The sequence below is a fragment of the Hyperolius riggenbachi genome, chromosome 11 (assembly GCF_040937935.1).
Source record: "Hyperolius riggenbachi isolate aHypRig1 chromosome 11, aHypRig1.pri, whole genome shotgun sequence".
Taxonomy (NCBI): Eukaryota; Metazoa; Chordata; class Amphibia; order Anura; family Hyperoliidae; genus Hyperolius; species Hyperolius riggenbachi.
The window spans coordinates 193,446,082-193,472,165 of record NC_090656.1 but is presented as its reverse complement, the minus strand read 5'-3'; the positions used below and the strand labels follow the sequence as shown (position 1 = coordinate 193,472,165).

General features: G+C 45.7%; 1 protein-coding gene across 1 annotated transcript in view; it reads right to left on the bottom strand.

Moving 5' to 3' along the window:
• BRMS1 (BRMS1 transcriptional repressor and anoikis regulator) overlaps positions 1 to 26,084 on the bottom strand; it is a 77,871-nt gene that overhangs the window by 40,329 nt on the left and 11,458 nt on the right. Inside the window, exons 3-5 of the mRNA XM_068261108.1 lie at positions 20,432 to 20,522; positions 4,086 to 4,213; positions 1,346 to 1,425 (exon numbers count right to left, since the gene is read on the bottom strand). Coding sequence (XP_068117209.1) covers positions 1,346 to 1,425; positions 4,086 to 4,213; positions 20,432 to 20,522 — 299 coding nt within the window. The remainder of the gene's footprint in view (positions 1 to 1,345; positions 1,426 to 4,085; positions 4,214 to 20,431; positions 20,523 to 26,084) is intronic.

Sequence of the window (26,084 nt, the reverse complement as noted above, 5' to 3'; positions counted from 1 at the left end):
CTCGGCATAGCTGAGCAAAGCATCTGTCTGGATATCTCCTCAGTGCAAACAAGCAGTGCAGTATGCTCAGATCATCATCATAGTCATCAGTAACATTCATCATCATCATCATCATCATCACCAGTATCAGCCAATGAACATCTCAAAAGGGAAATGTTCAGTGACTTTACTACATTTTCATTTTATTCAGTATTTTAAAAAATGGTTTCAAAATCAGAATAGTGTTGAAAATAGAAAATTGATATTTGGTTTTAGAGCTCCACCTTCAGGATGTGAGTGGAATAATACTGAAAAACTACATTCAGGTACCCCTGTACTGGGGAGGAAGTTGATGCTTAGTGACTACCTCTCTCCCTTATAAAGTTTTCCTGGTGTCTCATGCCCTCCGCCCCACAGTTCCCTGGTGTCTAGATCCCTTCCCTTCTGCCCCATGCAGTTCCCTAATGTCTAATGCCTCCCATATACAGTTCCCTGGTGTCTAGTGGCCCCTCCCAGTGTCTAGTGGCCCTCCTCCCTCCCCTTTTTACAGTCCCATGATGTCTAATGCCTCTTCCTCCCCTATACAGTTCCCTGGTGTTTAGTGGTCCTCCCTCCCCTACGCAGTTCACTGGTATCTAGTGACCCCCTCCCTTCCCTATCCAGTAACCTGTTGTGTATTTGCCCCCTCCTCCCATTTATAGTTTCCTGGTATCTAGTGACCCCCCACCCCTATGTAGTGGTTTCTAGGTGTCAAGTGCTTTCACTGTCCCTTCCCCATATGGCTTCCCTGGTGATCTAGGGCTTCACCACCAGTATAGCTTCCCTGGTGGTCTGGAGTGGGCCAAACATAATGCAAAGTGCGGAAACCACTGCTGCTTATAACTACCTTATCTAACTTAGTCCAGGAACTAAAATCCTTTCACGCCAGGTCTGGACTTTGCAAAATATGTGAGACGTTCAAGAAGCTTTATCTGGTTGCTGAAATTAATTTTACAACTACTTAATGACAATTTTTATTGACAAGATGTATGTTCCTATTTATTAAATAGTATACAGATTGTGTTTTTTATTTCACAATAGCTAAACAAATGCTAGATTGCATGTATGATGGAAGCCTGTAGGTGTATTAGACTTCTCCATTGCATACTGATGTGGCATCCACAACACTCGAGTAGGCACAGGTTGTGAGGCATTTAGCAGACAGTGACTTGGTCAATGAGATGCGGTCTTTCCTAGTCCACAAATGTACCAGAATAGCAGTTCCCTGTGCAAGTAAATCCTCTTCTACCAAGGCTTGTAAGCTTTGGCATCTGCACAAATAAGTCAGGAAACACAACGTGAGCAGCAGATAATAAGTAGCACTTACCTCTAAATGTTGCTTAGCAGCTTGAAGTTCACATTCATAACGATGCTTTATAACATCCAGGCAAAGCCCTTTATAGATTCCTACAGGAGAAGAAGAGAGCTCTCTAATAGCATGAAAATATATATTATAAAAAAAAAAAATCAGAACGATACTCTATAAAAAGTATAGATAACCTGTACCTAACATAACGCTAGATATACACAGAAGAAGACTAATAAAGTGGTGAACAATACTTCCTCCTACTTTTCTTGACATATCTGCAAATGAATATTACATACTAACCTCGCTGTCAGCTCTTCTCAGAGGCTCACCATTTTCTTCTTACAGCGATTCCTTCCAGTTCTAACAAGATTTTGTCATTAGTGAAAAATATCAGTTGCTGTCAGTTATAGCTGAAAGGACAACTGATGAGCAAGGTAATGTCCATGTTTCCCTATGGCTCAAAATAGAGGATGGAGAATTCCAGTGATCACAGTGGACAAACAGGACGCAGGAGAGGAGAAAGTGATTGATGAGGGGACTACACAGGAGGTAAGTATGACGTGTTTATTTATTTTGACTTTTCATTTTCAGTGCAGGTTTGCTTTAAAGAGGAACTGTAATGAAAATAATGTAATCAATAAAATTACTTTTCTGATCTCTGTGTAAAGAACTCAGTAAATGGACATTCTGCAGAGGGAGAACTGCTTGCTTGGCAGTTGAAAACAGCTGTTATTTCCCACATTGCAATGAGGTTCACAGACAGCAAACTGTCAGGAGTTTGGCCATGACATCACACTGTGGGAGGGGTTACATCATTTCTCGTGGGAAAGGTTGTATCGGCTACAGGTTGGGATGGAGTTAAATCCTAGGTTAAAGGGAATATCCAGACAGCTAAAAAAATGGCATTAACTTACCTGGCAGCCGACATGCAGCTCCTCTCTCAGCCGCCGGTGCAGAGGCCGAATTCGCAAGGTCGTCCTTTGCTGGGCCTGCACGAGTGCCGGTGTCAATTACTCGCACATGGCGTGTACTGCACAGGCGCACAACTACTGCGCAATACACTCCACACCACGTGCAAGTGATTGACAGTGGCGCTCGCGCAGGCGCAGTAGAGGACGACCTCACGAGGTCGGCCTTTGCACCGGCGGGAATCCTGGGCCGGTGGCTGGGAGCAGAACTGCTCCGAGTGATATCTCTGCTGCAAGGTGCTGGAGGAAGCCCCATGTAAGTAAAGCTTTTTTTTTAAGTTTCCTGGATATTCCCTTTAAAGTTCCTCTTAAAAAAGACTCTGTAACAAAATTTTCAGCCTTATTTCTTCTATCCTATAAGTTCCTATACCTGTTAGGTGGTCTGGATTACTGCAGCCTTTTCTAGTTGCACTGTCTCTGTAATATATATAATCTTCTTTTCTTTGTCAAGCTTTGTCGACCCAGAGAGGAATGCACTGCCTCTGCTGTGATAGGGAGAAGTTATGCACGCCCCCCTCCAGGCTCTGTGTGTGTGCTTTGTTTATACCTCACAGACAGGTCTCTGCTTTCAGTTTCAGCTTGTCTGAGGGGTGAGGGAGCTGCCCATGCTGAGAAACTATGAGAATCCCTAACTGGAGTGCAGAAAAGTCACTATGTAATAAAAAAATTGTAGTATACTGTAACATGAATATATATATATATATATATATATATATATATATATATATATATATATATAAATATATATATATATATATATATATATATATATATATATATATACATACATACACACACACATACACACATCACATCCTGGTTAGCGGCCATGTTTTTTGTTTGTAAACGCTGCCTAAAACTGGCGATTAAAAGCCAGGATCGCGGTGGGGAGTGGCAGAAACTGCAAACAGGGATCCAGGAGATCACAGTGACTTAATTAGTATGTTTTTTTATTGTACAAATCGGGCAGTATAGATTCTTATTAAAGCAAATCTGAAGTGTCTTTTAAAATAAAAAACAGATACTAAGGAGAGGGAAGGCTCTGGGTCCAATAGAGCCCTTCCCGTTTCCTCCGCAGGCTGCTCGGTTTACATTTCCTGCAATCTTAGTAAGCACTCGGGCTCCCGAAGACCAGCGCTAGAGAGGGGGCTCGTGCAGTACGAAGACTACCGAAGTCTCCCCAACCCGTAAGAGAGCAGTCCAGTTGGTCGTGAACTGCTAACGGGGGAGCTTGTGGGGGGGGAACACGGAGACCGGCAGGCGAACGGGAAGGCTCTATAGGACCCAAAATGTTCCCTCTCCTTAGGTGAGTATCTGTTTTTTATTTTAAAATTCGCTTTAGACTCCCTTTAAAGGGAACCTGAGGTGAGAGTGATATGGTGGCTGCCACATTTATTTGCTTGTAAACAATGCCAGATGCCTGGCAGTCCTGTTGATCTTCTGTCATATGTAGTGTCAAAACCCTGGAACAAGCATAAGGCTAATACAGTAAAACCTGAGTCAGTTAAGTCAGAGTACCTGACCTGCATATTACTGTATATGCTTGATCAGAGTCTGTGGCTAAAAGTATTAGAGCCACAGGATCAGGAGGACTGCGAGGAAATTGGTATTGTTTAGGAAATAAATATGGCAGCCTCCATATCACTCTCACCTCTGGTTCCCTTGAAGCCTCCCAGCATCCCTCTGAAGCCAGCGTGAGGTAGTGGATGCGGTCCATGGCCTTTCATCGCACAATACTCTGGATTTGGGGAAAGTTTACTTTAAAGAAGTGAAGACTGAAAACGAAGTACCTGCAACTTCAATGCGGATCTTCATGTTCTTCTGCAGGTCAGCTAAAGGGTTAATATATTCCTCGGCTTTTCCAGACGACACCTCTTCCAGCTTAGCTTTCAGCTGACTTAGTCTTTCCTTAAATAACCTACAGAAATATAGGCATGAAAACATATAGAAAACATCCCGCTATATTCGGAGGGTGTGATGCTTAGCGGTAAGAATCAGAGAAAGTGCTGTTTACAGAATACTACAGAAAGATAAAGCAGAAAACAGGGGGATCGTTCAGCTGAAAGCAGAATTTAAGTCACATGGAGGAAGCAGCCACAAGTTTTGTATGCAAATGTATGCAGCCTGAAAATGCACCAATCACCTCCTGTCAAGACGGAATATGATTGGTCCATTTGCAAGCTGTGTAAGTTTGCCCACTAAATTGGCATAATCCTGCATTAATGTGGAACTATTTGCATCTCATTGACTATTCCTAAGAGTTCATCCCTGGAAATAAGCATTTTCTTCACCTCCTAAAGCACATTGGCTCCATTCACAAAACAGCAGATTTTACTGACCAGTTAGTCAAGCAGCAATTCCCTGTGCCTGTTGTTACTGCATGGAAAAGTAAAGTTACTGACTAATACAGTAAATTACCCATTTGTGCAGTAACCTCAACTACTGCCAATTCACAAAGTTCACCACATTAAAACAAGAAAAAAACATTTGTTATTTAACACCAGCCAGCAACTGTCAGTAACTGCCATACAGGCATGCGGTAACACTGACAGATAAAGGAGACAACCAATAGGAGCCACCATGTCCTACTCATCACTTTATTGGAGCCGATATACTGTCGGGCGGGTGCCTCTCTCTCGTCTCTTGAGTACTCCTCACTGGTCTTTCCTGCCCCTCCACATATGTGCTTCCTGCATCTCTCTCTCAATCACATTCTAATTTAGAATCCTGTTCTCTGGGATCCCACCGTATTGTTACCGGAAAAATATGTTTGGTCGTTTTAGCTACAGACTTAGCTAAAACAACGTGCAAGGAAAAAATTGTGAATTTATTTTGTTTTTTAAATCTAAATTCCCACATGCGGTATTTCACCCGCTGAAATGAAATTACCGACCAGAGCTTTGTGCATGGAGGCCAATATAGCAAGGAATAGATGTAAACACACTGGAAGGCAAGCAGACAAATCTGAGGCATGTGATTAATCATCACTGGACTATTTCAGCAACATGCTCATTTATTGGGACATATTGAAACAGAGGGTTTTAATGAAACCACAGTTGCTTTTTCTTACCCCGATAATCTCCCCTTCCCTTAATACAGACAGTTCAGTGAATAACAGCAATAGTCTAAGGTAGCTCAGTCTAGCCCAGCGGTAGGGAACCTATGACTAGGGAGCCAGATGTGGCTCTTTTGATGGCTACATCTGGCTCACAGACAAATCAGTAGGGGTTGATTCACTAAGCTACATTGCTCAAGCAGCGCAGCTTAGTGTGGCAGCGTAGGTAAAATTTTCCAAAGTAGGCACGCTACTGCTGTAGCATGCACCACTAACTTATTTGCGCTACCCCAAAACGAATAGCAACTCGAATTGACCCGCTCTGGACCCTGTCAGGTCCAGTGACTTTGTAGGACGAGATTGTACAAGCTGTTAGTCGGTATTTCTCCTTTCTGGCTCTCGGGTAAATTGCTGATGTTGCTGAAACCAAAGAGAAGCTGAAGACATGTCTGAAACTTCCACTGCCCCGCATATCAACTGTATACACATCACCAAGGCAACAGGGACAACAACCCTCTGCTACGCATGCACACTGTCCCAGTTTGAAACATATCGTATGGCTCTCATGGAAATACATTTTCAAATATCTGGCGTTTATGGCTCTCTCAACCAAAAAGATTCCTGACCCCTGATCTAGCCTGACTGCTGTGTGTAACGATCGGTGTCAGCACACAGAGAGAATCTGATTATTGGTGATCTGCAGTATCACCAAGAATACAGATTATACCTGATTATTGATGATCTGCAGAATCACCGATAATCCAAGTATAACTAACCTCTGGACACCTTTATAGTGTGAGTGTTTGGTGCAATAGTAATGACTTTGAGTAAGACCACCCGAGGAGCAGGTGGTCTTTGGCAGTATGGACGATACCGCCTTTTGGGAAGTGCAAAAACCTTCCAGCAGCCTGAGACCTCCAAAGGGGTGGAGTCCCAGGCTGAAAGTAGGAAGGACCTATGAGTGAGTGACACCTGAAAGGTGGATGTCACTAGCAGGTCTGGAGACTATCTCTTAAGGAGAGAGATAGCTCTCGAGGTCGGGCAAGCCAGGTCGGCAACACACAGACAGACAAGGTACAAAGACAGAAGGCTGATTCGGTATCCAAAGGCAGGCAGGGTTTGGCAACAGATAATCAGATATGAATAGGTACCGAATCAGAAATCAGAGGGATAGTCAGGAATGCAATAGGTCATAACAGATATCAAAACAATGCCTAGTCTTGGGTGTGAGGTCCGTGGTCTCTACACCCTGGAATTAGTCTGGAGTATAATATGATGGTACAGAGTATCCCTAGACTTGGGTGTTAGGTCCGTGGTCTCGACACCCTGGAACTAGTCTGAAGTATAACAGAATGATAACACAATAATACACAGAAGTAATCTGGCTCAGTGTGAATTCCCAGGTCCTCCTGGTTCTAACACACTGTAGGATCTGACTAAGGTCTGAGTGCTTCCACGTAAGTGTTCGCAACGGCAGACAACTTGAGACTGACCAGCAGTGACTATATATAGAGCGGCGCTCTCTGGCGCCACCCATCAGCGATCAACCAATAGCCACTTGCTTTGAGGTCAGCTGACCAACCTGGTCAGCTGATCCCTCCTCGTTTGTCATAAAGGTTCTGCATCTCAGCGTGCGCGCGCGTGTATTCCTCAACCTGTGTGAACTAACAGACTCAGCCACACCAGACGCACGCTGCTGCGTGCAAACCGCCGCGCTGGACGCGGAATCAGCCGCCTTGCCGCCAGTACACTCGGTGGCTTTTCCGCGTTCTATCACACTGTGGCCATGTGACCACTCTTTACCCCTACCTTTCGAGAAGGCATGCTGTCAGCTCTGCTACAACAGACAGCATGAGTCATCATAAGGTAGGGGGTAGGCAGCGATTACATGGGAGTCGGATGAGTTAAGATACACAGTTTAACTACAATTTTGATTTGGCCGTTTAAAAGAAGAAAACAAACTTAGGGTAAAGCAAAGCATATGGGCCATGCCTAAACACTTCTGTTTCAGAATATAACTGGATTCATATTCAGGTAAACTTTATAGCGCTGCAGTGGCTGGATAGTGTACTGGTTAAGGACTCTGCCTCTGCCACAGGAAGCTCTTCCTGTTTAATAAACCAGCACATACTAAGTAGGAGACCTTGGGCAAGGTTCCCTAATTCTAGGTACACACCATACAATTTTCTGTAAGAGTTACCTGCCAGATCGATTTCTTCCAACATTTCCGATCTGAATTTCGATAGATTTTTCAATCTTTTTTTAATTTCATAGAACTGAACATAAATCGATTTAAAAAACAATTGAACAAAACAATTAAAAAACGATCGGAAAATCGAAATACAAATTGATCGGACACGTTGGAAAACATTGATCTGGCATGTAAATCTGTAAGAAAATTGTATGGTATGTACCTAGCATAACACTGCTTCTGCCTATAGAGCGCATCCTAGTGGCTGCAGCTCTGACGCTTTGAGTCCGTTTAATAGGAAATAAATATAGCAGCCTCCATATATCTCTCACTACAGTTGTCCTTTAACCTTCCTGGCGGTAACCCCGAACGTAGTTCGGGGTAAGCCGCGCAGGAGGTTTTCTCAGGCCCTGCTGGGCCGATTTGAATAATTGTTTTTTTTGCTGAACGCAGCTAGCACTTTGCTAGCTGCGTCAGCACTTCGATCGCCGCCACCCCGCGCTTGATCGCCGCTATCCGCGTCGCAAGACAGCCCCCCCCCTAGACCCCTGCGCTGCCTGGCCTATCAGCGCCAGGCAGCGGCAAGGGGTGGATCGGGACTCCCTTAGACGTCACGACGTCCATGACGTCGGTGACGTCATCCCGCCCCGTCGCCATGGCGACGGGGGAAGCCCTCCAGGAAATCCCGTTCTTTGAACGGGATTTCCTGATCGCCTATCGCCGGAGGCGATCGGCGGGGCTGGGGGGATGCCGCTGAGCAGCGGCTATCATGTAGCGAGCCCTAGGCTCGCTACACGATTAAAAAATAAATAAATAAATCAAAAAACGGCTGCGCTGCCCCCTGGCGGTTTTTAATATACCGCCAGGAGGGTTAAAGCAATTCTGAGGTAACTTAAAGGGAAGGTCCAAGCTCTAAAAACAAAACAAATTCCACTTACCTGGGGCTTCCTCCAGCCCCCGGCTACCGTCCTGTGCCCTCGCCACAGCTCAAGTGGCTCCCGGAGTCCTGCGCTGCATAAGCCGACCTCGCCAGGTCGGCTTCCTGTGCGCTCCACGGCGCAAGTCATGTAGTCCTGCTGACGTCATCAAGTCTGTACTGCGCAGTACAGACCCGATGACGTCAGCAGGACCACGTGACCCGCGCCGTGGAGCGCACAAGAAGCCGACCCGGAAGCCGACACCGGGAGCCACTTGAGCTGCAGCGAATGCACAGGATGGAGTGGATTTTGTTTTTTTTAGAGCTTGGATGTTTCCATTAAAAAAATAAAAAAAAAAGATAGCCAAGAGGGATCCTCCAGAAGCCTCCAGAGACTTCCCACTGAGACCCTCCTGAAGATCGCACCCGCTCTTCACGCAGGAGCGGGGCCATGCTGCTCCCACATGAGTATGGCCTCGTCCATTAGCACCTTCCAGCTTACTGCACAGGCAAGAGCTTGCCGGATAATTGTCAGGGGTCCATGAGCTAAAGCAATGGGGGCCAGGATGTGGGAGGCTTCCCTCTTCTTGCAAGCATTTTTTTCCTTTAATTTACCTTTCCTCGGGTACCCTTTAACTAATTAAAGTGGAACTAAACTCGGAACTTCCTCTCTGCACTAAGAGATGAGCCACAGCATGATAATGTTTAGTGAAAAAAAATTCTTCATTACGATTTATAGAAATCCTAAAAAAACCCTGAAGCCTTAATTCCTTCACATTCCTGGGAGCACAAAAAGGGTTAAGCTACAGCATTACCTTATGAGTAGGGATGATCACAGATATGCAAACTTTTCTAAGTTGATGCAAATTTATGCACATTGTATGCCAATATATGCAGCTTGAAAATGGACCAATCAATTTAAACCTAGGTTTAAATTGATTAGTCCGTTTCAAACTGCATACATTTGCATAACAATGTGCATAATTTTGGAAAAATTTGCATCTAATTGATCATTCCTACTTATGAGCAGAGAGCCTAGGCACACAGCTCACAGGTGCTGATTAGAGCCAGTGCTGTGGAAGTGTTCAGGTCCGCTGGCAGCTGCTGGCTTCCATTGGTTCAATTTTGCACTTTTGAGTTTGTAGAAATTTGCATCTCTACTTAGAACACTAAAGGATCAGAAAATTTGTAAACTTTGAAATACATGTAAAACACACAAATAAGAAGTATATTTCTTCCAGAGCTATAAATTACTTTTCTCCTATGTTGTTGTCACTTACAGTAGGTAGTAAAAATCTAACACAACTGACTGGTTTTGGACTAGTCCATCTCTTCATAGGGGATTCTAAGCATGGCCTTTATTCTTTATAAAGACACTCCCTGAAAAATATTTATACAAAGTTGCTGGCCAGACTCCCTGCTCACTATTTTGTTAATAGATTAAACATCTGATTCCCCCAGAGGATCTTCCAACCCTAGTCCGCACCTTCATCACATCACGGCTGGACTACTGCAATGCCCTTTATGCTGGCCTCCCCAAAAAGGACCTGCGTCGCCTGCAATTAGTGCAGAATGCTGCTGCCAGATTGCTAACAAACCAGCCTCGCCACTGTCACATTACACCGATCCTTCACTCACTGCACTGGATACCAGTAGAATGGAGAATACTCTTCAAGATTGGACTGCTGACATTCAAATCCCTGCACAATCTCGGCCCTGGATACATGAAGGACTTGCTGAAGCTGCACCACACCTCTCACAACCTTAGATCAGCAAGTTCTATAAACTTGGTCACTCCCAGAGTGACAAAAAATAAAATCTTCTATGAACTCACCGTACTACTAACAGAATACCTTGGGGTGTCTTCTTTCTAAAATGGAGTCATTTGTGGGGTTCCTATACTGTCCTGGCATTTTAGGGGCCCTAAACCGTAAGGAGTAGTCTTGAAACTAAATGTCTCAAAATGACCTGTGAAATCCTAAAGGTACTCATTGGACTTTGGGCCCCTTAGCGCAGTTAGGGTGCAAAAAAGTGCCACACATGTGGTATCGCCGTACTCGGGAGAAGTAGTACAATGTGTTTTGGGGTGTATTTTTACACATACCCATGCTGGGTGGGAGAAATAACTCTGTAAATGGACAATTGTGTGTAAAAAAAAAAATCAAAAGATTGTCATTTACAGAGGTATTTCTCCCACCCAGCATGGGTATGTGTAAAAATACACCCCAAAACACATTATACTACTTCTCCCGAGTACGGCGATACCACATGTGTGGCACTTTTTTGCACCCTAACTGCGCTAAGGGGCCCAAAGTCCAATGTGTACCTTTAGGATTTAACAGGTCATTTTTGTTTCAAGACTACTCCTCACGGTTTAGGGCCCCTAAAATGCCAGGGCAGTATAGGTACCCCACTAATGACCCCATTTTAGAAAGAAGACACCCCAAGGTATTCCGTTAGGAGTATGGTGAGTTCATAGAAGTTTTTATTTTTTTGTCACAAGTTAGCGGAAATTGATTTTAATTGTTTTTTTTTCACAAAGTGTCATTTTCCGCTAACTTGTGACAAAAAATAAAATCTTCTATGAACTCACCGTACTACTAACGGAATACCTTTGGGTGTCTTCTTTCTAGAATGGGGTCATTTGTGGGGTTCCTATACTGCCCTGGCATTTTAGGGGCCCTAAACCGTGAGGAGTAGTCTTGAAACCAAATGTCGCAAAATGACCTGTAAAATCCTAAAGGTACTCATTGGACCTTGGGCCCCTTAGCGTACTTAGGGTGTAAAAAAGGGCCACACATGTGGTACCGCCGTACTCAGTAGAAGTAGTATAATGCGTTTTGGGGTGTATTTTTACACATACCCATGCTGGGTGGGAGAAATATCTCTGTAAATGACAATTGTTTGATTGCATCAACAAGAAAAACATCCGTGGGCACCAGATACGGAAGCTTCATTTATTCCAGGAGTTTACACACACAGACATTTGCAGATGTAAGATCATATATACATCACCGCTCCAAAGTAGCTGGCAGTAAACAGAGAGATGGTAGGTCGTCGACAATTGTTTCGCGCTAACCAGCGCTTTTTCATAGACAGGACTCCATGGCGGGGAGAAGCTCGCCGCCATTCCTTCTTCTCGGCGTTATAAAGATAACGCCGAGCCTTCCTCCAATCCTCAGATCCGCCCCCTGTCACGTTTCCCATGCGGAAGGAGGAAGTGCGTCAGCGCTCCACAATGGAGCGCAATACCACACCTACATCACTTCCGGACTCCGAGCCGCCCGGCGCACACTCGTCTCATAACGAGGCGAGGTGCGTTACCAGGGCAACGTGTCAACTACACGAACGTCCCACCGGAGGCTTGAAGAAAACAAGCCTACAGTACTGGGACTTAACAGAGACCTAAACAAAATGGGAAATAAACGCGACAGTCAGGGAAGGACCAGACTGACTGGAGCAGAGGCTGCCAAAGTACATTCTAATTCTGCTAATAAAGACCATTTCAATTCAATTGATATAATTACAAAAATACAGAGAAAGGAAAGATACCCACAGACGCCAGCCACAGGGGACAGCATAGTGATAGAAGCATTACCACGAAAATAGTGTGATAGAGAGAGGCGAAGGAGAGAAAAAATAATAAGCCCTTCATCCAAGGGGTAATTTCATCTATAATCTTCCAGAAATACACTCAATTCATTCCGGTCATTAAAACCACAAGGGCCCTCTGCATTTGTTCTAGAGATCAGAAGAGACTCTCTCTGGGATAGCAATCTCTTCCTATCTCCTCCACGTCTAGGGGTCTTAACCAATTCTAGGCCCACAATCTTTAAGACATCTGCGTTTCCATCATGGAACTCTCTAACATGACCAATCAGCCTCTGTGCACCGACTCCATTTTTGATTGATCGGCGGTGCTCGACCAATCTTTCTCGTACAGGACGAGTGGTTTTACCTATATAGAAATAGGAGCAAGGACAGAAAATCCCATAGACCACAAAGTCTGTCCTGCATGTAATATTAGACTTTGTGGTCTATGGGATTTTCTGTCCTTGCTCCTATTTCTATATAGGTAAAACCACTCGTCCTGTACGAGAAAGATTGGTCGAGCACCGCCGATCAATCAAAAATGGAGTCGGTGCACAGAGGCTGATTGGTCATGTTAGAGAGTTCCATGATGGAAACGCAGATGTCTTAAAGATTGTGGGCCTAGAATTGGTTAAGACCCCTAGACGTGGAGGAGATAGGAAGAGATTGCTATCCCAGAGAGAGTCTCTTCTGATCTCTAGAACAAATGCAGAGGGCCCTTGTGGTTTTAATGACCGGAATGAATTGAGTGTATTTCTGGAAGATTATAGATGAAATTACCCCTTGGATGAAGGGCTTATTATTTTTTCTCTCCTTCGCCTCTCTCTATCACACTATTTTCGTGGTAATGCTTCTATCACTATGCTGTCCCCTGTGGCTGGCGTCTGTGGGTATCTTTCCTTTCTCTGTATTTTTGTAATTATATCAATTGAATTGAAATGGTCTTTATTAGCAGAATTAGAATGTACTTTGGCAGCCTCTGCTCCAGTCAGTCTGGTCCTTCCCTGACTGTCGCGTTTATTTCCCATTTTGTTTAGGTCTCTGTTAAGTCCCAGTACTGTAGGCTTGTTTTCTTCAAGCCTCCGGTGGGACGTTCGTGTAGTTGACACGTTGCCCTGGTAACGCACCTCGCCTCGTTATGAGACGAGTGTGCGCCGGGCGGCTCGGAGTCCGGAAGTGATGTAGGTGTGGTATTGCGCTCCATTGTGGAGCGCTGACGCACTTCCTCCTTCCGCATGGGAAACGTGACAGGGGGCGGATCTGAGGATTGGAGGAAGGCTCGGCGTTATCTTTATAACGCCGAGAAGAAGGAATGGCGGCGAGCTTCTCCCCGCCATGGAGTCCTGTCTATGAAAAAGCGCTGGTTAGCGCGAAACAATTGTCGACGACCTACCATCTCTCTGTTTACTGCCAGCTACTTTGGAGCGGTGATGTATATATGATCTTACATCTGCAAATGTCTGTGTGTGTAAACTCCTGGAATAAATGAAGCTTCCGTATCTGGTGCCCACGGATGTTTTTCTTGTTGATGCAATTGATCTGTTTACTGTCACTGTGGAGGCACAGTAATAGAAGCTATCTGGTAGAGTTTAATAGGCATCCCAGCAGTGACTATTGTGTGCGAGGCATCTGCTCTTTCTCTGGTTGTTTGACAATTGTTTGATGTTTTTACACACAATTGTCCATTTACAGAGAGATTTCTCCCACCCAGCATGGGTATGTGTAAAAATACACCCCAAAACACATTATACTACTTCTCCTGAGTACGGCGATACCATATGTGTGACACTTTTTTGCAGCCTAGGTGCGCTAAGGGGCCCAACGTCCTATTCACAGGTCATTTTGAGGCATTTGTTTTCTAGACTACTCCTCACGGTTTAGGGCCCCTAAAATGCCAGGGCAGTATAGGAACCCCACAAGTGACCCCATTTTACAAAGAAGACACCCCGAGGTATTTCGTTAGGTGTATGGCGAGTTCATGGAAGATTTTATTTTTTGTCACAAGTTAGTGAAAAATGACACTTTGTGAAAAAAAAAAACAATAAAAATCAATTTAAAAACTTTTGACAAAAAATAAAATCTTCTATGAACTCGTCATACACCTAACAGAATACATTGCGGTGTATTTTTTCTAAAATGGGGTCACTTGTGGGGTTCCTATTCCGCCCTGGCATTTTACGGGCCCAAAACCGTGAGTAGTCTGGAAACCAAATGTCTCAAAATGACTGTTCAGGGGTATAAGCATCTGCAAATTTTGATGACAGGTGGTGTATGAGGGGGCGAATTTTGTGGAACCGGTCATAAGCAGGGTGGCCTTTTAGATGACAGGTTGTATTGGGCCTGATCTGATGGATAGGAGTGCTAGGGGGGGTGACAGGAGGTGATTGATGGGTGTCTCAGGGGGTGGTTAGAGGGGAAAATAGATGCAATCAATGCACTGGGGAGGTGATCGGAAGGGGGTCTGAGGGGGATCTGAGGGTTTGGCCCAGGGGCGCCTCTAGCCTTCTTGTCACTCCAGGCAAGAAATCCTGTGGCGCGCCTCCCCCCCCCCCCCCCATAAAAAATAAAACAAAAATCATATACATTATAGAACACTTCACACATGATATAAGCCATCAGAGAGGGATAACTATGAAACGGGGCCCTAGGCAAGATAACACTTTGCCCTCCACTGATGGTCACCTGGCTTATTTAGTTAGATTTGGTGGGGGCTAGCAACCACCAGGCCCCTAAACTCTCTCTAGACCCTAGGCAGCTGCCTAAGTTTGCCTTGTGGATGATCAGCATTGTATGCCATACAGCACATGCTGCCAGTATGCACCTCAAATAAATACAGCATCCACACTACAAGTTCCAATGGCAGTCACATTGCAAGATTGGATTATCAAGCAAGACATTCTTACTTTCAAAATAATTTTTCACAAACATTATGAGATATGCAAATATGTTACCACCTGTTAGGGTAGGACTGGAGTGAGAATATCATGACATTGAAGGGCTGATATGGTAAGGTGGTTTAAGGCCCAGTGCACACCGAGCGGTTTTAGCGGTGATCCGCCAACCGCATTTGTCTGTGAAAACGCTTGGCTAATGTATTTCCATGGGATGGTGCACACCAGCGGTTTGAGGTTTTTAGCAAACCGCAAACGTGCCTCCTGCTGCACATTTGCGGTTTGCAGAAGCGATTCTGCCTCAATGTAAAGTATAGGAAAAATGCAAACCGCTCTGAAAAACACTAGATCAGAGCGGTTTTCCAGGCGTATTTGTTACAGAAGCTGTTCAGTAACAGCTTTTACTGTAACAATATTTGTAATCTGCTTCACAAAAACACTCGGCATGTTTAGAAAATTATTATTATTATTATTATTTAGTATTTATGTCTCTAAACATGCCTAGAATCGCTCTGAAATCTGCTTCAAAAACCGCTAGCGTTTTGAGGATCTGCTAGCGGTTTTGGTGTGCACTGGGCCTAACAGTTTGATTCATAATCCATTATGGAGATAAGCACAGTGTGTTTGTAGTGTAAGTGATACAAGAGAAGAGAAGTAGAATGGAGGGAGGGAGGGTAGTGGAGGGTCAGAATTGATGACATGGATGAGCAGATATCTATGAGTAGAATAGAGGCTCAGTGGGTACCACTACTGCATTTTAGTGCTGAGTCCTAGGCTTGAACATTGGCCAGGGCAAAATCTGCATGGAGTTTCTGTCTTCAGACACTTCAGACATTTCCTGCATCCTAAAAAACATACTAATAAGTCAACTGGTTTACCCCAAAACAATCCTATATTGAAAATATTAGACTATAACTGTGGTAGGGATTAGACTGTGAGCTCCTCTGATGACAGTCAGTGACATGACTATGTACTCTGTAAAGTGCTTCAGGAGATGTCAGTGCTATATAAATAAATAATAATAATATGGTAGGACATTCGACTATGACTATGGTAGGGTTAGATTGTGAGCTCCTCTGAGGACAGTCAGTGACATCACTATGTACTCTCTACAGTGCTGCAGAAGATGTTAGTGCTATATAAATACATAATAATAATATGGTAGGACATTAGACTATGACTATGGTAGGATTAGATTGTGAGCTCCTCTGGGGACAGTCCGTGACATGACTATGTTCTCTGTAAAGTGCTGCAGAAGATGTCAGTGCTATATAAATACATAATAATAATATGGTAGGACATTAGACTATGACTATAGTAGGATTAGATTGTGAGCTCCTCTGAGGACAGTCAGTGACATGACTATGTACTCTGTAAAGTACTGCAGAAGATGTCAGTGCTATATAAAGTACTGCAGAAGATGTCAGTGCTATATAAATACATGATAATAATATGGTCGGACATTACAGTTTGACTATGGTAGGGATGAAATTGTAAGCTCCAGTGAGCAGTCAGTGACATGACTATGTACTCTGTAAAGTGCTGAAGATGTCAGTGCTACATAAATACACAATAATAGTTCCAAATGCTACTGGCTCCCCTGAAGAGTGCTCAGACTAGTGTACATAATTGTGCACATTGTTCCCCAAGTAGCAGTTGTTTGGTCAGAGAGACAGTGGGAGAGGGAGCATGAGCAGAGGGTGAGGGCAAGCAAAGTTAAGCTCCACACTCACCACAGTGACTGCAACAACACAGGAAGATGGATCCAGCGAGGTGTCCCTCATGACAAGCGTCCAGCGATTCATCTTCCTGCCAGCGGGTATGTGAGATGTCACGTGACATTACAGGACGGGCGCGAACGAGAAGTCAAGCGACCTCAGTACTTTACTTGATCCTCAGTGACGGTCACTTTTCACCACACAATGCTAAGCGATGTCACGACATCGTGTAAATGACTACTTGTCGCTCAAAAAAAAAATTGATGGACATCGGGAAAATCGTTGGAAAAATCGTGAGGTGGTACATAGCATTAGAGAGAGGGCAAACAGACAGCATTAATGGAAATACATTATTATGCCATCTTCAATTATAAGTAGTGATGGATGTAATTACACACATTGCTTACATGTCCATTATCATTGTTTGAGCTTTAGATGCTGCCCTCCTATTCACTCACACACAATGAAAGACAAAACCTGCAACCCCCACTGTGTCCATTACACACTTCAAACACTGTCCTGTTGAATTCAGGGAGAAGTTCGGGCTGTGTAGGGGAGAGGATCAGATGATCCTACCTCTCCATAGCTAGTCATGGCAATTGTCCTGACATCTAGACATGCAGACATTCTAGCAGAGCACACAGCTGTCTGCAGAGTTTACTGTTTGTTTGTTTGTTTGTCTCACTCGCTCTGCAGACTCAGTAACATTTGGGGGTAGGGCGCTGTCACCTCTGTGGAGGGGCAGAGAACAGCTATAAACCAGACACCTTCTTCTTAGGGAGTATCTATAATTCTGAACTCTGAATGATTCTTTAGTGACTTAGCAGAAGGCTATTTGTGAAAAGAGCAGAGTAACCAAGCAGCTCAGGGTGACCCAAGCTACTAGGAATGTATAGGGGGATAAAAGGAACCAAATGCCCTCCTACTAAAAAAGCAACGCTTGGTGTAATTTGCCTTCTTAAAACAGAAGGAAATCTTTTTCTCTCCAGTCCCTTACAACGGTCGTTCAGGACAGGAATTTTTATTTCCCCTTGGACTGACAGTAATTTATTGCGCCTTCCCCATCAAAGCCACTCCAAGCCGCTGCCTGGGTGGTCAGTAGGTAAAGGCGCCCCTGGTTTGGCTGAGTGATCAGGAGCCCACACGGGGCAAATTAGGGCCTGATCTGATGGGTAGGCGTGCTAGGGGGTGACAGGAGGTGATTGGTGGGTGTCTCAAGGTGTGATTAGAGGGGGGAATAGATGCAAGCAATGCACTGGCGAGGTGATCAGGACTGGGGTCTGAGGGCGTTCTGAGGGTGTGGGCGGGTGATTGAGTGCCCTAGGGGCAGATAGGGGTCTAATCTGATGGATAGAAGTGACAGGGGGTGATTGATGGGTAATTAGTGGGTGTTTGGAGGAGAGAACAGATGTAAACAATGCACTTGGGAGGTGATCTGACGTTGGATCTGCGGGCGATCTATTGGTGTGGGTGGGTGATCAGATTGCCCGCAAGGGGCAGGTTAGGGGCTGATTGATGGGTGGCAGTGCCAGGGGGTGATTGATGGGTGGCAGTGACAGGGGGTGATTGATGGGTGATTGACAGGTGATCAGTGGGTTATTACAGGGAAGAACAGATGTAACTAATGCACTGGCGAATTGATAAGGGGGGGTCTGAGGGCAATCTGAGCGTGTAGGCGGGTGATTGGGTGCCCGCAAGGGGCAGATTAGGGTCTGATCTGATGGGTAACAGTGACAGGTGGTGATAGGGGGTGATTGATGGGTAATTAGTGGGTGTTTAGGGTAGAGAACAGATGTAAACACTGCACTTGGGAGGTGATCTGACGTCGGATCTGCGGGCGATCTATTGATGTGGGTGGGTGATCAGATTGCCCGCAAGGGGCAGGTTAGGGGCTGATTGATGGGTGGCAGTGCCAGGGGGTGATTGATGGGTGGCAGTGCCAGGGGGTGATTGATGGGTGACAGTGACAGGGGGTGATTGATGGGTGATTGACAGGTGATTGACAGGTGATCAGTGGGTTATTACAGGGAAGAACAGATGTAACTAATGCACTGGCGAATTGATAAGGGGGGGTCTGAGGGCAATCTGAGCGTGTAGGCGGGTGATTGGGTGCCCGCAAGGGGCAGATTAGGGTCTGATCTGATGGGTAACAGTAACAGGTGGTGATAGGGGGTGATTGATGGGTAATTAGTGGGTGTTTAGGGTAGAGAACAGATGTAAACACTGCACTTGGGAGGTGATCTGACGTCGGATCTGCGGGCGATCTATTGGTGTGGGTGGGTGATCAGATTGCCCGCAAGGGGCAGGTTAGGGGCTGATTGATGGGTGGCAGTGACAGGGGGTGATTGATGGGTGATTGACAGGTGATCAGGGGGATAGAGGTATACAGTACACAGGGGGGGGGGGCAGTCTGGGGAGAATCTGAAGGGTGTGGGGGGGTTATCAGGAGTCCCCAGGGGGCAGTTTAGGGTTAAAAAAAAATAGCGTTGACAGATAGTGACAGGGAGTGATTGATGGGTGATTAGGGGGGTGATTGGGTGTAAACAGGGGTCTGGGGGGTGGGCGATCAGGGGGCAGGGGGGGGGGAGATCAGGGGGCAGGGGGGGGGGGGGAGATCAGTGTGCTTGGGTGCAGACTAGGGTGGCTGCAGCCTGCCCTGGTGGTCCTTCGGACACTGGGACCACCAGGGCAGGAGGCAGCCTGTATAATACACTTTGTAAACATTACAAAGTGTATTATACACTTTGTTTGCGGCGATCGTGGGGTTAACATCCCGCCGGCGCTTCCGTATGGCCGGCGGGATGTTGCGGCGGGTGAGCGGAGTCAGGCGCCGGCGGAGGATCGCGTCACGGATGACTCGATCGCTCCGCCCATGCCCCTAAAAGGAGCGCCGCCTCTGTGGGTGAGCTGGTCCTTGCGGGCTCCACTTCCCGGCCGCCCCTGTGCGTTAGGCGGTCGGGAAGTGGTTAATTAGATGGAGCAACTGCTATTCACCAAGTGCTTCTGAAAATAAAGAAAACCATTAGAGTCCCACATTTGGAGATGGGCTAGACCAAAACCTGTCAGATACTGCCTATTGTAAGTGACGGCAACATAGGAGAAAATTAATTTATGGCTCATTTTACTCTGAAAGGAATGTACTTCTTATTTGTATGTGTTTACATGATTTTACAGTTTATGATTTTCATAGTGGTCCATTAAAGAGACACTGAAGCGAAAAAAATATATGATATAATGAATTGGTTGTGTACTATGAATAATAACTAGAAGATTAGCAGCAAAGAAAATATTCTCATATTTTTATTTTCAGGTATATAGTGTTTTTTCTAACATTGCATCATTCTCTAATATGTGCAGATTACACAACACTCAGCATTCAAAATGATTCTTTCAGAGCAGTCTGTGAACTAATGACCTCTCCTCTGCCAGAGGAAAAGTAAATAGTTAACTAACAGTTGAGATAATAAAAGTCAGAAAACAGCCCTCTCCACGACTTTGAAAGTCGTAGAGATAATGGCTTTTTTGTATAGAGATAACAACTGGAGTTTCTTAACTCTTCCTGTACTGGAAACAATTAGACTGATGTATCTGATCTTAATGTTTTATTTCTTAGCTGTACTACACATACAAATCATAATATCATAATATTTTTTTTCGCTTCAGTGTCTCTTTAACTTTCACATTACTTACTAAGTTAGAACTTAGAAGAGGAAATGGGAGATAAGGAATATATGTGGAACATGCACAAGTCCCCAAAGCAGTGACAATACTTACTTTTCCTTTACTTCGGTGAACTGCTTTTCCAACTGACTCATCTCATCAAGACATTCATTCCTCCGCCGCTCACAATCCAGATCATCCATATCTGCCAAGAGAAGAGATTAGGGCTATAGTGAGGGAAATGACAGAAGCCTCAGCCTTTCTTGTGGGGGCTGGGCCATGTGCAGAACAGTCAGCTGGATACATCCAACTGGCACAAATCAAAGTGAGCGAGACCACTAGCGCAACGTGAAATGATTGATTTGAAGCATCGGAAGGATTTTTTTTTATCAATCAGCTGTGCTAGAAAGATTAGACTGAATATTTGACATATTTGTGCAGATTCAGTTTATTGAGAAGAAACTTCACATTGCAGCGGATCAGAACAATGTGAATTTTTGTGAAACTGAACAGTAACTGGCTGCAATGTTACACAATATTCCTATCCATACTGCTATCTACCAATTGCCTGTTCTTCATCACGTGACTCACATCACGTGACTCAGCAGACCAATGAAAAAAGGGTTGGGTCTCGGATCTGGGTGTTAAATCTTAAAGGGAACCAGAGATGTACCCTAGATGAAAAAATGAAAAAGAAGTTATACATACCTGGGGCTTCCTCCAGCCCCATACTGCATCTACGAGAACCGGCTCCCGTCGCTGACATCATGGGAGCCAGCTACGCAGGAGAAGTGCGCCCTCTACGTATCTCTCCATACACTGCTGCAGAGATACGCAAAGAGCACACTTCTGCTACGCTTAGACTGGCTCCGACTGACGGAACAGCGGGGAGCCGGTTCTCGTAGCTGCGGGCAGCGGAGGATGGCGGCGTGGGATCGATCAGCGCATATGGGGCTGGAGGAAGCCCCAGGTATGTATAAAATCTTTATTTTTTCATCTCTGGTTCCCTTTAAAGTGTAAATGAGAGGTAATTGCTTACCTCTTCAGAAGATACAGACACCAGCTCAAGTGGAAAAATATTTATTCAAAAAATTTACAACAATTTTATATTGGCCTGCCTGAGGAAGCGGGCCATGACCCACAAATGCGTGGTCAATTTTTTGAACAAATATTTTTCCAGTTGAACCGGTGTCTATATCTTTTGAAGAGGTAAGCAATTTTCTCTCCTTTACACGTTCTGTTTTAACACTGATATATTTTGGGTGCCTCCGCCCCACCCTTCAATCAGTCAGACCTCTTTTGGAGGTAATATCTTTACAGTTTTCTGGAAAGTGTATTGAACTACAGCAGAGGTCCCAGTATCCAGCAGGACCTGGTGCGCCAGGCGGGGACGGTGAATTCTCCGCAGGCTTATACGGTGGTTGCAGGAACTAGAAGTTGGGCGCCGCTATAGCACTAGTGCTATACTCTGCACCCTGTGCAAGTGTAATTCGGGGATTCAGCAATTGCCAGACCCTAAATTACATCCCCCTCCAAGTTGCTACGACTCGGAGGGGTAATAGTATTTAACGTCGCCGGTAATTTCAGCGGCAGCAGGGCGAGCCATCATTCGGGTCACCCTGCGCCCAGCTCATCGGTGGCATACTAATATGTATGCTTTCTGCAGCCCCATAGACAGCAGTGGTTTGCCTAATTGCCTCCCTCTTCTCAACGAATGCCTTGTGCACATAGAAGATAAGCCTTGTCCAAAGCAATCTAGAAGATTCCCTTTGCTGAGAAATTAGTTTCAACCCAAACACCTAGGAGGCAATAAGTATAAAATCTTCACATATATAAAATTAGAACAAATCTAGTCAGTTACCCAAAGTTAGACAAAGCTCAGAAGCTTTCATACAGTAAATATCTAAAGCCTGGTACACACTTGCAATTATGATTGGCCAATCACCCACCAAATTTACCACCTCCCTGTAGTATGAGGGCCAACAAATATTGAATAATTATGAGCAGTCTCTGTGGGTAAACCTCACACCACATGGGGTGGTAAAATTGTTCAGTAATTGGCCAATCCTAATTGAAAGTGTGTGCCAGGATTTAAGCAATATTGCAGTAATCAGTCGTTGGATAAAACAGTCCCTCCTGTCAATGGCAAATCATATGTGACCCATTGGAGTATATAGCTCAAGGATAAAACCAGCCTGGTATATGTATTGCTCAAATAGTCTGCAGACTAGCCATCTATATTCAAAGCAATAGGACCACCCCAGCGAAAAGAAAGTAAGCAGTTAAAATCTGACAGGTTTTGGACTAGTCCATCTCCTCATGGGGGAATCTCAGGGTTTTCTTTGTTTTCAAAAGCATTTCCTGAATGGCATTTGAACTGCCAAAATAGTAAGATACCAGAAAGCCTCCCTACTTACTCGCACACTATTTTGGCAGTTACATTTATCAACTTCTGTTCAGGAAATACTTTTGAAAACAAAAAAAAAACACCCTGAGAACTCCCCCATGAGGTAATGGATTAGTCCAAAACCTGTCGGTTCAGCCAGATTTTTAATTGCTTACTTTTTCCGCTGGAGTGGTCACTATCGCGAAAAAAGTAGGTAGTTAAAATCTGACAGAACCAACAGGTTTTGGGCCAGTCCATTTCTTCATGGGGGATTCTCAGGGTTTCTTTCATTGTTTTCAACAGCATTTCCTGAACAGCAGTTTAACTGCCAAAATAGTAAGATACCAGCCGGCCTCCCTAATCACTTGCATACTATTTTGTCAGTTAGACTTTGCAACTGCTGTGTCCCTCACACACAAAACAACTTGAGTTACAATGTTTCGGAGATACAAACAAAGCTGTCATCGAAATCGACAATACTTATTTTATTACATATTTTTGTTGTTAAATGCAGGGCTGTGGAGTCGGAGTCGAAGAGCCGGAGCAATTTTGGTGACCTGGAGTCGGGGGTTTCATAAACTGAGAAGTGGGATGATTTTTGTACCAACGCCACAGCCCTGGTTAAATGTTACAATATTGTATAAAAGTTTAAAGGGAACCTAAACCGACATGAAAAAAAAAACGTTTCACTTACCTGGGGCTTCTACCAGCCCCCCGCAGCTGCCCTGTGCCATCTCCGGTCCCCCACCGCGGTTACGTTTTGTTTTTGAGCGACTGGCCAGTGCGCCTGCACGGCCTTGGCTACACACGTCCTCGCTCACGTTGCCATCAGCGAACTGCACAATAGGAGAAAATCTCTTACTGGGCCTGCGCTGTATGCTCCCAGCGACTTGAGCAAGGACACACGCGGCCAGGGCCACGCAGGTGCACTGGCCAGTTGCTCAAAAACAAAACTTAGCCGTGGCGGGGGACCGGATTATCGTACAGAGACGGCGTGGGCACAGGACGGCTGGTAGAAGCCCCAGGTAAGTGAAACTTTTTTTTACATTTCGGTTTAGGTTCCCTTTTTACACTTTAACTACCCTAAGACTGCTCCACGCAATGGGCTTAGCCGCGGCGGCAGCCCCAGGACCGCCTAACGCCAATTGGCGTCAGGTGCTGGAGCCGGCTACTGAAGGAGATCGCGCGCGATCTCCTTCTCGGGGGCGGAGCTCCGCCCCGTCTTCAGTCTCAGAGCGGCTATTGCCGCTCGGGAGACTGTTAGATGGCGTGATCGCTGTCTATTTACACAGTGCAGCGCTGCACTGGGGCCAGCAGTGTGACACGGCTGTCCCCCTGGGGGACAAGAGAGCGATCGGCTCTCATAGGCAGAAGCCTATGACAGCCGATCGCCAGGATTGGCCGGCTGGGGGGAGGGAGGGGATTAAGAAAAAAAAAGGGAAATACTACATTTTTTTTTATAAAAATTACAACATAAATATTTAGATAAAAAAATAAATAAACACTGGGGGGACGATCAGCTCCCACCAACAGAGAGATCTGTTGGTGGGGAGAAAAGGGGGAGGGGGCGGAAATCACTCGTGTGCTGTGTTGTGCTGCCCTGCAGCTTGGCCTTAAAGCTGCAGTGGCCAATTATGAAAGAGTCTGGTCTTTAGAGGGGTTAACCACTGTGGTCCTCAAGTGGTTAAAACCACATGCGAAGCATTAAACTAAAAAACGTGTCCAAATCATCAGTGGTGCTGATGACTGCTTGTAAATGACAGAAGTTCAGGCTGTCAGATCTTGCTGAACACCTCTTCAGCAGAAAACACAAGACTGATGGGGGATTAGATGCTGCTCTCATCAGAGCAGCTGAGCCAGAGGAAGCTGAACTCCTGGAGGAGCATCACTCCGCAGCTCTCCAGCATGCCCGAACACATCGCGCATGCGCCCTCTAGCGTCCCCACCCATTTCTCACCCAGGAGGTGCAGTAGACTCAGCGCGCGGCTATCGATGCTCCGCCACTGCTCTACTGCTGCTACTAACGCGTCGCGCTGCAGCTTCTTCTCTGACGCGTCGTCGTGGTCACTGATCGCTTCTGCTGCCTTCTCAGAGTCAGCTGGCACATCGGGCTCACCAATCTTCTTCTCAGTCACGGCAGCCGGTGTTTTATGCTTACGCATTGCCTTCCTCTTCCTGGCCGGCATGATGGACTCAGTGTTCTCCTCCTTTACTGTGCAACCCTTCAGGGTTGGCATGTCGGGTTCAGCGACTCTCTTCTGGGCTGGCAAGCTGGGCTCATCCATTTTCCTAGCTGGCATGGCCCTCCTTCTCATGGCTGGCATTCTGGGATCCTCTCTAACTGTCCAGCGTGTGACATGCATGGAGTGCCAATGTCGGGAGCCTCCTGCTCCGGGCAGCACGGACTTCCCTAGAACAAGTCGGGGGCGGAGCCGTAGTTCTGGGTCGCCCCGGGCAGGGTGACTCGCCAATACACTTTGTAAATACAACTTTTGAAGAAAGCCTGTGACCAGGGGGAGGGTAAGCTCAGGATACTTACCTTAGTAGTGGAAAGCCTCTGGATGGCTTCCTAGATCCTTCTCAAGCCGACCATTACTTCTTCTGGCCAAGCTCTTGTCCAATATGTTTAGAGGGTTCCACTTCCAGCAGAGGAATGGTGAGGCATCAGAGGATCCAGGAATCTTCTGCACTATGAAGGAGTAGGTCCCGTACGGCTGTAAATTCCAGCCGGTGTTAAATACTATTCCCCCTCCGAGCCATAGTAACTTGGAGGGACAAGCAATTCAGAGGTCGGCTATCCGATTATAACCCCCGCTGCGCCGCTATAGACGTAATAACATCACGTCTATGGCAGCGACCAAGGCAGGCACTACAGGAGGTAGAGCGCGCATCAAGACGACCTGTCTCGCTATCTAAGTTTCCTAGCAGGGATGGGCTCATGAGTAAATACGAGTGATTCAAATGTGCCTTAATTGCCTCTCCTGGATTACACGGCGTTAGTTACCCATAACTTCACTGTCCGCCCTGCGTTCCAAACAGCTTGCACGTGTCCTATTGGTCGCATTGCAAGCCTCACCACGGTGCACCTCCACCTTCCCGCTTGAAGGAGGAAGTGCGCCATGGTGAGGCTTGCGACGTGACCAATAGGAAGCGTGCAAGCTGTTTGGAATGCTGGGCGGACAGCGGAATTATGGGTAACTAACCCCTTGTAATCCAGGCGCAGCAATTAAGGCAGCAATTAAGGCTTATTTGAATCACGAGTAAGCACTCGTATTTACTCGTGAGCCCAACCCTGTTTCCTAGTAGCAAGGTAAGCATCTAATTCTAGTACATACATTCACTTAGAGCAGCTTCGTGGCCAGTTGGAGGCTACTGTGCATG